Source organism: Miniopterus natalensis, chromosome 2 (genome assembly GCF_054644295.1).
Source record: "Miniopterus natalensis isolate mMinNat1 chromosome 2, mMinNat1.hap1, whole genome shotgun sequence".
Taxonomy (NCBI): Eukaryota; Metazoa; Chordata; class Mammalia; order Chiroptera; family Miniopteridae; genus Miniopterus; species Miniopterus natalensis.
Window position 1 is genome coordinate 98399890 of NC_142082.1, and position 17958 is coordinate 98417847.

Here is a 17958-nt window from a genome sequence, read left to right on the forward strand (position 1 = left end):
TTGTTTCTACATATTAGATAGAATTGTTATGACTCCCCCCAAGTCTTGGTGGGGTGGCCTTATGTAGTATGTAACCTGTGGAACCCAGTGGTTCAGTCTCCTTGATCTCCTGAGCTGGATGCTCTAGGAATGCCCTTTTGTGGGTTATGTGGGCACTCCTGTTGTAATTGGGTCTTGATTGCTGTTGGCTCATTTGTGGGTGGCATTTACCCTCAGGCTGGCTGACTGAGAGGATCAGTTCCTACCACAACATACAAGCTGCTGTACAGGTGCTGACAAAACATAAAACAAAAAACCCACAAAAGCAACAAAATTAAAGTAATAATAATAATAAAAAAAAAAACAAATAAAAAAAGTTAACTATACTAAGGAAAAAGGAAAAGTAGAAAAGGAAAAGAAAAAAGAATACGAAAATAAAAAGGAAAATAATAAAGAATAAGAAAAGAGAAACAGAAACAAAAGAATACAAAAATTAAACAGCAAATAGAGTAAAAAAAGGAGAAAGAAAAAGAAAAAAAAAATCCAAAAAATTCAAAGTAATAAGATAAACAAAGATGTATAGAAGAGAAAAGAAAGAAAAGAATAAAGAATAAAAAGTGCAGTTTGCCTCAGCAGAGCTGTGCCTGCTGTGGTCTCCCTTTGGATTTGCTGTTTGTGACACTTGTTGGATCCTGCTCCAATGTTGTCTGAAGCTGGGCACTTGGTGAGTTGGTTCTGAGCATCTTTGGAGAAGCTCTGGTGTATACCAATGTTGGATGCTATGTCTGGCCCTGAACAACCTGTTTGAGGCTACACACGATGCACAGCTTGTGGCTGCCTTTATGGCATTGGCTGCACATGAGAAGGGCCAAGCTGTGCTCTAAGGCCGACTTTTACCAGCACTGGGCATAGAGGTGGGTCAGCAAAAGTCTCAAGTAACCCTGGGATCCGCCTCTGACTGCCTCCACTTGCCAGCTGTTAAGCTTAGTCACTGAAAGGGCTTAGTCTCTGAAGAGCTTAGTCTCTGGCAGAATCGGGAGGGTGGGTCTATTGGGTCTCCCATTAAGAAGTATTCAGACTTCAGGAAAGATGGTAGGTGTAATCGCCCACCCCAGAACCACATGTCTGAGTCTGTCACGGGTTTTTCCCTGACCCTGGCAGGGTAGATCCTAGTAGCCAGGTAGGTGGGGCCTCTGGAGCCCAAAGGTTGAGTGTGCTAGAGGCCAGGAGGGTGTTCCTACCAGGTCTCCCATGAGGGGGAAGTGTCAGTCTGGTTCATGAGAAAGTGGGGGAATGGACCAGCTCCAATTCCAGTCACTGACACACACTGAGTCTGCCCAGGCCTTTCCCCTCCCACCTATGCCGCTGACTCCTCAGCAGAACTTAAGATGCACAGTGGAGTGAATGGGATTCCTGAAGTAACAGGTTTTCCCCAGGCTGCGCTACTTGGAGGGGGTTGCACCGCTCAGCAAAGATGACTGCTGCAGTATAGGAGGATGACCCAGTACAGGCATTTCAGAGGCTGCTCCCCCACATCTCCCTCCCAAGCCACAAACCACAGACTCTCTTCAGGCGACTCCAGTCTGCACTGCGTCCCCTCCTCTGGAGCTCAGGGTGAGTGGCCACAGACAAAACTTTGCAGAGGAAGCTTGTCTCCATCAGGCTCTGTCTCTCCTTCTGGATTACGTTTTCTTAATTGGCTAAATAAATGTCAGTGTTTCTCAAGCCTGTGATTCATCTCATCTCCAAAAGATGGATGTGATAGCATTTCTCTAAATTATTTATTATGTATTGTTTTCATAGGACAGTATTAACATTTAAAACACTAGAGTTCTAGTGTCTTGTTTTTTCTTTCTTTTGAGGGGGAAGGTGGGGTCCTGAGAAAACAAAATAGAGACGCAGAAGAGGAAGTCATCTTTTCTATCCATACTCATGCCACTTACAAAAATACCCCAGCTCATAGAGCTAAGGCTGAGAGTGAAGAGAACAAATTTAATGTATGAAAAAGCTCTCTCAAGACTGTGGTACTGAGAGTCTACAAGTCTTCTGATCAGGTTTATAACTGTCTGAAAGTCAAGGCCTTTGACAATGTTGACAATTTCTGAAGGCCAAAAAATGTTATCTTTGGAAATGATCCTGTGTTTGGCATACAAGTTAAATGTTCTAGGTAGCTAATTTGGAATCTGTCTTGAAGAAGTCGTTTAATAAATAGCTCTGCAGGGGAAGGCTAGTAAGTGTGTGGGTGCCTATAAAACACCACTCAGTTATGGAGAATGAACTTAAAGGTCCCTAAGGAAATCACAGCCTTTGGTTGGTAACAGACCCCGTAAAACTCAAAGCCCTCTGGGGCAAATGCATGTCTTTTTCTTGACCAGAGAAGAAATGAAAAGTACTTCTTTTCCTCCTGCATATTGTGAAATGATCAATTCAAACCCTCAACCTTCAATTTCTGAGGTTAAAATAACACATTAGCATCTCCTCTGGGTTTCTTTTCCTGATGGCATTAACCATTTCCATAGTCAAAATATCATCTTAAAGCTGAAGAATCATAAACTGAGTCTGAAAACTATCACATCCTTCATATTGGCTATAAACTGGAAATGTGGCAAATGCCAACCGATCTCCAATTCTATCCAAGTGGACTGACCCTAAATCTTGCAATTATTCAGCCTCATGACTTCAGAAAAGTTAGAGTTCATGGCAATCAAGGATGATGTCAGAGTCTTGAAAGAAAAAGGTGACAAGGTTCACCTCAAAAACACATTTAAGACACCATTAGGTATTATTGTTAGTAAATATGAAAAAAAAAAAAAAAAAAGAAACACTAAATGAAGATCTGGCAAAACTTCCAGGTGGAGTAACTGTCCTGAAGACTGATGGCATGTTACAGATGCAGTAAATGCTGCATGAGATGCTGTTGACAAGGACACAGCATGAAGGTGGCCATGAGCAACTTTGATGCTGACAGTTATGCCTGGAGTTCACTGAGCTTCTTGGATTAGTGGGTTTAGCATTTTCATCAAATTTGGAAAGTATGTATTTAAATATCTGTCATGTGCACCTTCTCCTTGGAGGACTCCAGTTGCATATATACAAGGTCACCTGGAATTGTCTCACAGCTCAGGGATGCTCTGTTCACTTGTTTAAAATTATTTTTTATCTTTGTGTTTCATTTGGATAGTTACTGTTGCAGTGTCCCCAAGATATCTGCAATGTCTAATCTGCTGTTAATCCCATCCAGTGGGTTTTTCACCCAGGCAATGTAGCTTTCATCTCTAGAAGTTTGATTTCAGTCTTACGTATACTTTCCATGTTTCTTTTTTGAACGTAAGGAATGAAGTTATAACAATTTATTAGTGATAACTTACAAACCACTAATTCTAACACTGTAACATTGTATCATTCCTGGGACAATTTCAATCAACTTAGTTTTCTCTTTGCTATGGGTGAATTTTCCTGCTACATTGTGTATCTAGTAACTTTTGATTGGATGTCAGGCATTGTGAATCTTTTTGGGTGCTGGATATTTTGGTATTTCTATAAATCCTCTTGAGTTTGTTCTTGGATATGAGCTTATAACTTGGAAACAGTTTGGTCTTTTAGGATCTTGCTTTTAAGATGTGTCAGGCAGGACTGGAGCAGTGCTTAGTCCCAGGTTAACTATTTCCAACTATTAGAGGAAGACCCTCTACATGCTCTATCCAGTACCTCATGAAGCAAGGGTATTACAGGCTAACTGGTGTGAACAGGTATATACTCAGCCCTGTGTGAGTGTCAGGCACCATTCCTTCTAGTTATTTTGGTAGGTTCTTTCCCCAGCCTCCAGCAGTTTCCTCAAATACAGTGCTGATCAATATTTACGGGGTGCTTCCACAGATCTCCTGTGTTCTCTTTCTGTGCAGCTCTGTTCTTTGCAGTGCTCTGTCCCACAAACTCTAGTGGCCTTGGTCTCCCAGACTTTCACCTTTATCTCTTCAACTCAAAGAGTTGGCCAGGTTCTACCTGAGTTTCCGTCCCTTGGACACTTTCATAGGGAATCTAGTTGGGGCAGTCATAGGACTCACCTCATTTGCTGCTGCGTCTCATCATTGTCCTTTGTTGCCTAATGTTCATTGTCTTTAAAATCCCCATTTCACCCTGGCCAGTGTGGCTCAGTTGGTTGAGCATCATACCGTGCACCTTAAGCTTGCTGTTTCGATTCCAGGTCAAGGCACATGCTCAGGTTGTGGGTTTGATACCCAGTCTGGGCACCTGCAGGAGGCAACTGACTGATGTTTCTATCTCACATCAATGTCTTCCTCTGTCTCTCCCTCTCCTTTCATCTCTCTCTAAAAATCAATAGAACGCATTTTTTAAAATCTTCATTTCATATATTTTGTTCCTATAGGGGATTGTTTCAATTGTGAGAGTAAATTCAGTCCCTGTTATCACATCTTGGCCAGATGCAGAAGTACCCATCATAGTTTCTAAATATGAATATATGTAGAATTTGAAGTCATCCTGGGATGAGAATGACCCCTTACCTTATTAATGTATCATCATCCACAATGACTAACCATGCTATTTTGTCATGGCTATGATTAAAAAATCTTTCCAAAATGGCAAATGTCTTCCCACAATGACCTAGGAAAGGCAAAAGGAAAACTTAGAATGTATTATTTTCTTTAAAATATATATAAATCATTTAAAAACATTTTTTTAGTTTTAGAGTTTTTAAAATAAAGAGCTTAAATGTTGGCATGTGCCTTAATAATTTGAAATTTTAAAAATTAGCCTCTTCTAATTTTCACTGACATAGCGAACCAGAAGGAACTTTAGAGATCATGAAGTCTAAGCCATTCATTTCACACATGAGGAAATGAAGACTAGAGAGAGATGAGAGGATTATATAAGGTCACATGGCTAACTTGAGGTAAAGACAGGACTTGTACCTTCACTCTAAAAAAAAGAAAGTTATAAACCTCAAAGAAATTACAAAAGCCTGGCATCTATCCTTACATATACTTATTCTGAAGCAATTGTTAGAACCTTAAGTATCACAACCATGGGGAAACAGTGGTGCAAAAGTGGAATTCTATACCTTCATTCACTTTGTAAATACTTGCTGTTAAGTTTTAATATGCTGGATATTGTGGCAGGTTCTACACTATGCACTAAAAATACAGTCTGACCACCCGGCCGGGCGTGGCTCAGTGGTTGAGCGTCGACCTTGGATCCAGGTGATTGGGGTTCGATTCCCAGTCAGGGCACATGCCCGGGTTGAGGGCTCGATCAATGACTCTCTCATCATTGATGTTTCTATCTCTGTCTCTCCCTCTCCTTTCCTCTCTCTGAAATCAATAAAGATATATATATATATAAAAAAGATACAGTCTGACTAAGACAGTCACAGGCTTTGGGACCACCAGATACATGTCAATGTGTATTGGAAAATGCTGGGGCCACGATAAGAATAAAATGCTTGGGAAGAGAACCCAAGTTGATAAATAGAAAGATGCCCTTCATTTTAACAATGTATTTGGTGACCGATAGAGAACAAGCTAATATTAATATTAAACCATTCAATTTGACCTTTATTTTTGTTATTCTTAATCTCTTTCTGTATTTTTAACCATTTTGGTATGTATTTTGAAAGTTATCTCAAATTTATTTTAGAATAAAGTAGAATATAAATATGAACAATAATGTTGGACTAATAATAAAATAAGAAATCCAGTAAGGAATGCATAAATGATTATTAAAGACAACCTAAATAAAAGTCTAAAAAGCAAGATTATAAAAAAAAAAATTTCATCTAAAATAATTTTTCCAAAACAGACAATAACAAACTCAGTAATACATTTAACCTTGTCAGAAGAACTGATAACTACAGGAACAGCGTATCTGATTCAACATAGTACTTATCAATCAAGGCATTATGAGTGACATTACCATGACACAAGATAAATGACTCTATAGAACTAGACAATTAACTTACTACTTTAATTTTTTATTCATAAATGGGCTTGGGAAACCAGAAAACTAAATTTTAAATGTAGCAGGAACACTGGATAAAAATTAAGATGAACACAGAGCACCTGAAGATGAGGTAGCCAAAGGTCTACTTACATTTTTTATATAAAAAATGTTTTTAATTAGAAAGCCTGCAATTTCAAGAGAAAACCTAGTGTACTTCCAACATTTATATATATATATATACACATATGTATGTGTATATATATACATACACACATATATATATAAATAAACAAACCAGTATGGAATGTGATTAAGTGCTACTTAAAGATACACACAAAACAAGCTCAGACCATAAGCTTCCTGGTGATAGAGTGTCAGCTTCATTCCTACTTGCCCCGGCATCTAACAGAGGCTGGTATACAGCAGTTTAGATAACATCCTGGCTGGTTAAATTGTTAAAATTAAATGAGGAGAAGCTTTGATGGAAAGATGATAAATTCACTTTGAACATCCCAGTTGAACCACAATGATTGTGAAGGTATGAAAAAGGTATTGTTAAACTTGATCATAATTGTCATGTGCTCAGTCATATCAATATGGCTTACTAAGAACTTATAACCTGTTTTAGTACTTATAGTGCTTAATCTGAAAAAAATCAGCCTATATCCATGGGTAAAGATGTTGAAAAGAGAGAAAGAAAAAAATTTATATAAGGCAAAATTATAGCATCTATAAGATATTTCATTTTATTACTAGTTGAATTTTCTCTATTTACAGAATGGACATTCTGAGCAAGAGGAGTGGTAGAAATGAAGGACTCACCTCTGTCTGTATTAGGAATTCCCAGATCCACTGTCGGAATGGAACTTTCTACGTAGTCACTATAGTACTCAATGAGACTGGCCTGACTCGCCCAAGTCTGCTTTACAATGGGGACTGAAAAAATGAGAGAAGCAATAGTCACTGGTAGAGTTATGTAGAGAAGCTTGGAATCTCAAAGGGCAGCACAATCCCCTATAAAGAAAGAGAACCATTACTTGTTCTTTTGCAGGTGTTCCAAGCTTTAGAGCTCGCTTTTCTACCCCTCGAAATACCAAATGCACATGAATAAAACCCTCTTCCTGAGCCACTTTCAATATACTCTAGAGCCAAGCACTTTGCATTCCTGGTGATAAATACACTTGCTTCCATATAATGATGCATCCTCTGATTATACTTATTGTGTTTAATTGGTACATAATCAACAATCTGATTATACTGTTGTTGCATTTGAGTTAATTTTAACTAATTTTTCTCTTTTGTCAATAGAGTTCATTTAAAATTCACAACTGGATTTTTAAAAAGCTTTTTAGGGAGGTGGGGAATATAATTACTTCCAAAGATGAGAATAGTCGTTGTGGCTCTGACTGAAATGCAATTTTGTCTCTTAAAATGGTGGTGGAGGGGTTATCTTTTCAAACTACATTGTTCCCACCCAAAGATTCCACTAGGACCACCCAACTCTATGAAGGGCATGACCCTACCATTTGGAATCACTACATATAATGACTGATATTATTGTTGTATTTTTGAAAAATGTGAAATAAGAGATTGAGAACCATTAACAGATAAATTGTTTAATACAATAAACACAAACAACAAAAACCTTTCCTAACTTTCTGTATTTTAGGGTGAGATGTTAAAGGCAGCTCTGTATCCACACCTGACATAGAATTCTGCCTGATTGCTATTTGATAGTCATTCACTTGACCAACTATCTGAGTAATTATTTGCTTCTGTGTGTGTGTTTAAGTTACTGTCTGTGCTTCTCTAAATGTTAAGGAGAATAAGGGACTTCTGTTGTAGTTTTGATAGAAAAAGCCATCCTATCTAGATTTTACACCCTGTTAATTTAAGAATCTCATCTCTGATGAACCAAATCTTCAGGCCAATATATTGAGATGTTATCAGATCTTTTCCTTTTTCCACGCCCAAGTAAAAATAAATTATATGCAAAAACTGCCAATGCAATGCCAAATTTAAGTGTTTAGCTATGTAAGTCAACAAACTCAGAGTCAAACTCATATAGTCTTTGTGCATAAAATACAACAGGGCACCACTTTGTAGTCCATAATTCATCTGCTTTAAGAAACAGACCTATGAATTCTGGATATTTGCTATATAATAAGCTCCAAATTACCTATTCTAACCAACTAAACATTTTTTTTATACATTAAAATATAATTTTCTGCAATTATAAAAAAAGGCAGATACAAAGATTTCTCCATGTCAAAATAAAGATGCAGTAAATGATAAAGTTGCTATGGAAAAAACAATCCGCACTGTTTTACTTCCAAATTCCAGCACAACAAAAATCTTCACCTTGACATTGCACTGGCAGTCTGCTTTGCACATAATGAGCAGGACTTAACCCAGAAAGGGCTCCCTGCAGCTTGCAGCCACTAAATGTCCCCACTCTAAGATAAAATGTTCCCCAATGCATAAGGCTGGAAAGGTCAAGAATTTCCCTCAGTGCCCAGCATTGGGTCTTACAAGCTTCCATTTTTCTCAGCCCTTAGCCATCAGTTCCTGTTGGCTCTAATAAGCCTTATTAAACAGCACAGGTATTTCTTCTCAATTAGTTGATTTAAATTAAATTAAAATCAAAATTGAGTGTGAGTTAGCTCTTTGCTATACCTAACTACTTGTTTTCAGTTGAAACAAATTTCATTAAAGGTCAGAATTACTGTATGACTGGTTCCCCAACACCTAGCACAGTGCCTGGGATGTACTCAATAAATAGTTAAATGAGGACTGAATTTTCTAGAAATTCCAACAGGAGGCCTAGGGCTATTTTTGGAACTAGTTTAAAGGAAAGTTTTATTCATAACAGCAATTCATCATTTGGTACAAAATGGTACCACTGTTACCAATCATTTAAAAATAAACTAACCATTTTACCATAATGAGGTGTTATGATTCTATAATACTAAAAGCATTCAACACTTTATCTGTCACTATAACTCCTGTGGATTTGTCTTATGTATCAACGACATAGAATTTCAAGCTAAGGCTAAGTTTTGTATAACAGCAGGTTAAGGCTTTATTTTTAATTAGGGTTGATTCTAAATTACTTAACACTTAAAAATATTGGTCTATTTTATTAGTGTTATTTGAATTCTAAATTGAATTCATTCTATTATTATAAAATATTTTATATGGTATTCAGGCAGTGCATTCTTAAAGATATTAAATGTCAAAAAATATTTCAAAATAGTTACATGATCTAATATTTCATCTTCAATAAAGAGAAGCATACTTTCTATAGCATTTTCCAAACAGTGAATGCCTCTTTCAAGGTTTGCCAAAAGATAACTTAAAATTGGAGCAAGGTAAAAGTTAGATTATAATAAAACCCCACTGCCCAGGAGGACTGTGTCTTGATATGAGGCAAGGGGCACACATTTATACTCTGGGTGAATTTACCTGTGAAACTCTGATTCCAAATGAAAATGAACATGACGCTTGAATACAATACAAAAACAACCACACAAACAACTATGAATGATTTTTTAAAAATTTATCTTTACTGTTGAAAGTATTACAAATGTCCTCTTTTTTACCCCATTGATCCCCTCCCCGCTGTACCCTTCCCCAACCCTTCCCCCTAGGCCTTCACCCCACTATTGTCTGTGTCCATTGGTTATGCACATATACGTATAAATTCCTATGTTAATCTCTCCCCACCTACCCACCCCGCCTTCCCTCTGAGATTCGTCAGTCTGTCCCATGTTTCTGCCACTGGATCTATTTTGTTCATAGGTTTATTTTGCTCATTAGATTCCACATATGAGTAAGATCATGTGATACTTGTCTTTTCCTGGCTGGCTTATTTCACTTAGCATAATACGCTCCAGGTCCCACCATGCTGTCTCAAAGAGTAAGGGACCTTTTGTTTTTACAGCTGCATAGTATTCCACGGTGTAAATGTCCAAGAAGGTGCTTGATATTATTTCAATCTTCTTGAACTTGTAGAGACTTGTTTTGTGTCCTAATATGTGGTCTATCTTTGAGAATGTCCCATGTGCACTTGAGGAGAATGTATATTCCGTAGCTCTGGAGTGGAATGTTCTGTAAATGTTAATTAAATCCATCTGATCTAGTGTGTCATTTAGAGTCATTGTTTCCTTGCTAATTTTTTGTCTGGAAGTCCTATCCAGTAAAGTCAGTGGAGTGTTAAAGTCCCCTACTACGACTGTATCGCCATTGATCTTTCCTTTAAAGACTTCCAGAAGTTTCTTCTTTTTTTTCCAGCCTGTGTGAGTCTTTTGTTCTGAGGTGGGTCTCTTGTAGACAGCATACATTTGGGTAATATTTTTTCTTATCCATTCAGCTACCCTGTGTCTTTTGATTGGAGCATTGAATCAATTTACATTTAAGGCTATTATTGATAGGTACTTATCTACTGCCGTTTCATTTCTTTATGCCTATGTTTCTCATTCTCTCTATTTCAACTTACTACAGTAGTCCCTTTAACACTTCTTGTAATGCTGGTTTGGTGGTGATAAATTCCTTTAGCCTTTTTTTTTCTGGAAAACTCTTTATTTCACCATCTATTTTGACTGATAGCCTTGCTGAATAGAGTCCTCTTGATTTCAGATCCTTGTTTTGCATTACCTTGAATACTTCATGCCATTTCCTTCTGGCCTGTAAAATTCCTGATAAGAAATCAGCTGACAGCATTATGCGAGTTCCTTTTTAGGTAAAAGCTTGCTTTTCTCTTGCTGTCTTTAAGATTCTCTCTTTGTCTTGAATTTTTTGCATTTTAATTATGATGTGTCTGGGCATGGGCCTCTTTGGGTTCTTCTTGCTTGGGACTCCTGAACTTGTGTGACTTTTTCCTTCACCAGGTTAGGGAAGTTTTCTGTCATTATTTCTTCAAACAGGTTCTCTAACCCTTGCTTACTTTCAACCTCCTCTGGCACTCCTATGATGAGAATATTGTTACATTTCATGTTGTCCCACATCTCCCTTAAATTGTCCTCCTGGTTTTTAATTGTTTTTTCTTTTTGGGTCTCTGATTGAATGATTTTTTTCTACTCTGTCTTCTAATTTGCTGATCCGATCCTGAGCTTCCTCTAATCTGTTGTCCATTCCTTCCAATGTTTTTTTTATTTATTTATTTCTACTTTGTCATTCTTAATTTCCTTCATAGTTTCTATATCTTTTTGCATGATGTTGGGCATCTTTATGATCAGTATTCTGAACTCTATACCTGATAGATTGCTTTTCTCCATTTCATTTAGCTCTTTTTCTGGAGAATTCTTTTGTTCTGTTATTTTGGTCTTGTTTTTTTGTCTCCCCATTTTGGCTGCCTATTTGGGTTTGTTTCTATGTAGATCTGCTAGGACTCCCAGCCTTTTGGATGGTCTCTGGTGCAGGCCAATGTCAGATGCTCTTTGTGACTGGCGTTGAGTACACTGTTTGAAGTTTCCTATACTCTACAGCTTCTGGTTTCCTGGGCATGTTTGGACAGGACCAATATATGCACAAAGGTCTGCTTTTCCAATCCTGGGTCCAGAAGCAAATCAGGCAAATATTCAAAGCACCCAGAGGCTGTTATTCAGTCTCTTAATGAGCCTCAGGCTATAGAACCTATACAAAGTGGGGCAGCTGATTGTCATAAGTCTCTTAAGGAGCCTCAGGCTGTAGAAACTACATTGAGTGGGGCCAGAGGTTTTCCAGCAGGGTGGGGCAATTGCTTCCCCCCCTCAAGGCAAAAAATACTCAGAAGGTAAATTTCTGCCTGAAAAAGATGTTCTCTGCACTATGGGGGAATGACTCAGCACCAAGGTCCAGATGGAAGCCCTCTGAGATCTATTTCCTCAGCCAGCCCCCATGAATTCTCCTCACTGCTCTAGTCTACTCTGCCTCCACTGGAGCCCAAGGTGAGTGGCTGCACATGAAACTTTGTGTGTTGGCCCTTTAAGAGGGTACCTGCATTTCTAGCTGTCTCTCCTTGGCAGACAGAAACCTTGCTGCTTTTCACAGCCAGATGTTACATGGGTATCTTTCTAAGTTCTGTTGCTCTGATCTGGAAAGCCCAGCTTGGGGTTTAGACCCCAGAGTTCTCAGTGGGAACCCCTCACAGCTGAGATATCCCTCTGGACCTTCAGTTGCTGCCTGTGGGAGCCTGGCCAGCCCTCTCACACCTCTGCGCTTCCTATTAGTCTCTATGTGGTCTCCACTTTTCCTCCTTGGTTATGAGGTTGCTCCCCAGCTAGTCTTCAGTTGCAGTTGATTATTCTTGGTGGGTTTTCTGTATTTTAGCTGTAATTCCAGTTTGGTCCTGGGAGAGTATCAGTGTAGCTTCCACTAAATCCCCTGCCATCTTGGATCTCCCCAATGATTCTTGATTTTATGAAATCTGCTGTTTTTGACAAACAGAAGATTAGTGTCTCAGTATGCAAGTCAATGACCACAAAATCAGAGACACCTGCCTAGACTGTGCTTTAATTCCTGATTATAGAGCTGGGGTAGATGGAAGACTGAAATGCATCCCTCATGGCTGATCTGAAACATTTTAGGGCAATCTGGGGTATCTTCATCTGTTCCAAATCCAGGGGAGAACTGAACGAGGCAACACTTGACTCATTTCCTCCCTTTAATAATTAATCTAATCATTCCACTTAACACTGGGTGTAGCCTTGCCCCTTGCTACATTTTACTCCAAGCCTCATATTTTAAATAAGCAGATTGTAGGGCAGCGCCTTTCAGCCTCTATAATCAGAGATCACAGCTATCACACATTCCTTTTAATAAGTTTGTTCAGATCTGCCTCTTCTAGATAAGATAACTGCAGTAAAGATATCAAATGGGTGTTTTTTAACCTAAAAATAATAGTGTTTATTTTTAGGAGCTCAGGAAGTTGTAAAATGGAACTAAAGGCTGAGCAAATAGCAATTTAACCTCTTTAATTAGAGGGAGACAGCATGAGGGCATCCCACAATCACCATATGATGAACATGAACCATGGCTACTCTGAGATACCTGAGACATGCATAAAGGTCAAGTGATGCAAAGAAAAGTCTTCACATTTTCTGACAGCTCACATCACACAGTGAAGAACACTAACCCAAGAGGAAGTGATCACTCTGAATATTAAATTCCAGAGATCTCCTTGCTTACATATAACCTGACATGCTATGCCCAATTTCCTTGCTTTATATAATTCTTATAAAGCTTCTTAAAACCCTACTAAGTGCTTCTATCTCAGACAGTGTTGCAGTTTTAATGGTGTCAAACATATATTTCTTACTTAAGCTAAAAGACAAAATATACTTTTGCTGACTGTGTCTTAAAGAATTTTTTTTTTTTTTTTCATTTAGATCAGAATCCAGACATAAGTAGTTACATAATAGTCAGTTTCACTGATAGGAAAAAATAATACAGGAGGTAAAATAACTTTTTTAAAATTTTGAAACTTTGCTTTATTCTGTTTTTCCATGAGTATAAAACAGGGTTCAATGTATAGTTTTCCTTGTCTTGACTAGAGCCTTGGACAGAATGTCCAGTCCCTCATTCTCTTCACTGGGGGTGGCCAACATTATAAAGAGCCAATAGTGGGGGCCATCACTAGTGTCCACTTATGCTCAGTCCCTGAGGCCAGCACACCCACAAGTGACAACCTGCCACCAGATAACTCACTAACAGTACAGCCCACTCTCAATTTGTCTTATCTAAGTTTTATTTTCCTTCATTGTCATTTGGTCTTTGTAACTTCAAGTGTTTCTACCACAGGAAAGAAAAAAGAAAAACAAAAATAGACCCCAATCCATGTATCCTGCTCAACTACAGCAGTAATATGCTTGTGAGTAGCAGTCTAAATTCCCTGCTTAATTTCTATTTGAGATCATCTGTGGGTTTCAGTTCCTGGCTATCCCCAATGTTGCTGAAAATAAAGGCTACTTCCACAGCACCTGGCTAAGTCAAACCTGACCTTGACTATAGCAGAGCAGCAACACAAATATCAAATACTATTTATCAAGTGTTAGGTTTGGAATACATCCAAGGAGATCACAGTATAGCTGTGCCATGGTAGAAAGAATGTGGGATTTGAAGCCAGAAAACCCAAGCTCCAGCTGTCCTGCTCAACTGACCACAAGAACTTGGGCCAGTTGTGTCTTGTCTATACTCAGCTTTCTCTACAATATCAAGTGAATAGCATTAGTTATCACATTACAAGGAATTGTCAACATGAAATTAGATGACAGAACATATATGAAAAATATACCAGAAAATGTAAAAAAAGGTAGCAGTCAAAAGCAGTTACGACGGCACTGTCATTATAACTAATATGATTACTAGATAATTCTTTGCAACAACTGGTGGCTAGACTAGACTTCCAAAAGGAAGGCAGAGCCCAGGGATGTCTCAGGCTTCACTTCCATCCAGCCAAATGGATATCGAAGTCTCTAAAATCCTGCTGCCTTAGACTATCTTTCCAAACAAGTCCAAGTTTAAAGAGGGCTTGCGACAGAAACCCACCTGTGAAAGTCTCATAATACATTTTAGGCTTCCTTGACTCCCAGATCCAAATTAACAGCAGCAAGCCAATGCACCTGGCTTTGGGGGGTTTGGTTTTAGTGCTCCTAACAGACTTCTAAGATTCTTTAATTTTTAAAGATTTTGACTACCATCACCACCACCGACACCACTACCATCATCACCAGCACCAGCAGCAGCAGCAGCACCACCACCACCACCACCATTCTTAACATTAATATCAAAGCAATCACTACTCTCAGTGCAGCTTCAAGATCCAAGTAAAACAAATTAATTCAAATACTTCCGCTTACTGTTAAAAAAAAAGCAACCTAGTTCATTTCCCTTTATACTTTTTTTGTGAAAGATATTTGTCAAATATCCTAGAGCCCTTCCAGATTATGAAAAAAGCAAAAAGATATTAAAGCTAGGTTAGGTTTGTGATAAATAAAAATTTTAACTGCTATATTGATTTTTAATAGTATTTTAGGACTCCTTATATAATGCTATATTTATTTAGGCTGAATTAATATGACTTGGAACTTAAGATGACTATTTTAGGTAAACATAAGGTTTATAGTTACATACTATTAAGACATTATTTATTATAACCACATTTTAATTGATGTCAATGTCTTAGAATTCTGTAAAGACACAGAAAATTTGAATAAAAACATCCACCTGTAAGCCACAATTTCCTTAAGAAGGGACTACTGTTTATAAGGAACTTTTTCCCCTTTCTCTCATATATCTACTCATGAGAAAATTCATGTCTTAAAAGTTCCACTGTGTGCACCTGAAAAAAAATGTAAAAAGAAGGCGTAGTCTTCAAGAAAACATTCCTTCTTGGTTCTGTCATCTTGAAATCCCCTACAATATTCTCAAACAGTTCAGAGACAGTGCATGGGTATAACAGGACATTGTTTTGCAAAATGCATTGTTATTCACATATTGTCTCCAAGATTGCAACAGCTGATTGCATTTCCAATCTAAAACATAGTATTTAGAAGGGTTAGGACCATTCAGGTTTCAATATAAAACTGTCCTTTCTAATTGTTCTGGGTAATTGAAGTGGTACGATGAGGAATACCAGTCAATTAATGCTTTCACTTCAACAATAAATGTGTCATTATCCCTTTCTTGAGTTTATATCTGGTTTTACTTTATTAAGAAGGCAATTCAGATTCTAAAAGTTCAATAAAAGTGAATAACCCAAAACATACTTCTATCACCATGAAATTTCTTGCACGTTTTTACTGCAACAAAAATATCCTCCTTCTTTATTGGATTTCCCTAAAAAACAAGAAAAAATATATGCATATATGAGTCCATATTATCTTAACTTCATACCCACATCAGATCTCACATGCTCTAGAGATCAAATGCACCAGTGTCAGGGATATCAAGCCTGTTTCCTGGATGAAGTTTTAGGGGGAAAGGAACTCAACTAATAACAAAGTCTTTGATGTCAGGCAGACTGGGCTGGGGATCCCAGCTCTGCCACTCATACAACGTGTCATCTGGACAAGTCCCTCCAGCTCTCTCTCTGAATTTCAGTCTTCCATTTAAAAAGCAGGAAAAATAACCACCAGTAAAGCTGCTTTTATTACAATAAAAGCTGCTTTTATTAAGCACATCATAGGTGCCCAATAAATGTCAGCTACTTTCCCTTTGCTTTTTCTGGTTGGTAAAGATTTTGACAAAAGGAGAGAACTAAGGGGATGTCGGTGTAAAATAAGAGATCACTCAGCTGATCACTCAGATGAAAGGGGGCACATAGAGACATCTCTGGACAGCCTGCTCCCAAAGGTGGGAATCATGGGTGTTCTGGCCACTTCAGCATCTGTTTAGGCCTTCAATAAAATTAATTCATGCCTCCTACATCACTTGGGACTGGTACATAGTGACATCTAACCACAGCTTTGTCATGTCACTCAAGGTACTAGGAGGTCACCCTCCCCGCCTAGATTCCCAAGAATACGCATTAAGGAAAAAGCAAGCATAATGTCGACAATCGAGCAAACACTGCAGATTCTCCCCACTGTTGCAGTGAGGGGGGGCATATATTCATCTTTCAAAATGCAACACAATGCCTTCTGTGTGACTGACTTGAGAATAACATAACATATGAGGGTGGTGAGTAAATGTTTCCTTATAAGAAGAACTGGTAACAACCGAGTGAGTTTCAGGGGTCTTCAGGCTCATCCTTGGAACTAGGCTGAGGGTCTGCCATAACGAGGAAGTTCATTCTAGAAATTCTGCAAAGTGTCAGGTAAGATAGAAGTAGGGTTGCCAGCTGAGAGAGTAACCAGATGGGCTGGGGAGAGTCTTGGGTATCATGGAAAATGTTTGAAATTGCCTTTCTAGGAAATGGACTAGGTATTCCGATAAATGCATGCTATACCATCAACCAAAGAAGTGACTCCAAAGAGTTTGGCAGGAAATGCCACACAAAGGCTCTGGGGGAGACTGTGCTGGTCACATCCTCACTTCCTGTCCCACTCACTGTGCAACCTCGAGCAAGGACTCCTCAGTGCCTCTCTCTTTCCTCTGTAAAATGGGGTGATGACAGTGCTTACCTTAAAGGGCTGTTACTAATAGAAAATGACGTACTGTTCTTACCTGGCACACAGCAAATGTAGATTTTTTTCCAGTATGTAAAGTGCTGGGACAACATATGCACAGCAGGTACATTTTCCTTTGATGTGCAAGGGAGTTTGTCTTCTATTACTTACACACAGAGGTAGGAAAGAGTGGAATGTGGTGGCACAGTGGGTGTCCACACCGTCTGTACACAGCTCAGGCACTGGAGTGAGGGGAGGGCCGTCACCTTTGTCCCAGATGTAGAGGGCAATCTGTCAGATGACGGGAGACCAGCAGTGAGTGAAAGAACTCAACCAATGTTGCAAGTATGAGAAGGTTTGAAACAGCTCAAGGAGGAGCAACCACACCTTCTATAGACAGCATGAGATGGAAGCATGTCAATTTGTCAAAATTCAACAGCTTTTTTAACTTACAAAAATAGTAATTCCATATGGATTGACCTATGTTTTATTAGCAATTAACTAAGAATCAATATTCTGAACTGTAAAAAATTCCAAAGTTGTTATAAGCAATTGTAGGGAAGGTATTTTGAGGATTCTCAAACATCACAGAGAAAGATGAAAGAAAATATTACCATGACTGGTTTCCTGCAGTATAGTAATGACATATCCTAACCACCTGACTTGCTGGAAACATCTAAAAATGCAGACAAAATATCTTTAAAATCAATGTAAGTGGATTGCTAAATTGGCAAAATAGTGTGGAGCTTATAAGGGCAAAAATGCAAGAGTGAGAACCTGGGAAGAAGGCACCAAGGGCAGCTTTTGCTGGTAGGTATCCGTTGAGCCCCGGGGATGTGGAGTTTCTGATTTGAGTTCCAAGCATACACTTGAGCATACACAGGATGCCCCTCTACCTCCCCAGCCCCTTAGTACCCACCTGCCCCATGTAGGG

At 38.6% G+C, this 17958-nt stretch overlaps 1 protein-coding gene across 2 annotated transcripts in view; it reads right to left on the reverse strand.

The window, feature by feature from the left end:
• The window catches only part of B3GLCT (beta 3-glucosyltransferase), a 103392-nt gene that overhangs the window by 24037 nt on the left and 61397 nt on the right, over positions 1-17958 (reverse strand). For both annotated transcript variants that reach the window (XM_087814428.1, XM_087814427.1), the window contains exons 9-12: positions 17196-17315; positions 15684-15753; positions 6760-6873; positions 4503-4602 (exon numbers count right to left, since the gene is read on the reverse strand). In XM_087814428.1, the coding sequence (XP_087670554.1) occupies positions 4503-4602; positions 6760-6873; positions 15684-15753; positions 17196-17315 (404 nt within the window). The remainder of the gene's footprint in view (positions 1-4502; positions 4603-6759; positions 6874-15683; positions 15754-17195; positions 17316-17958) is intronic.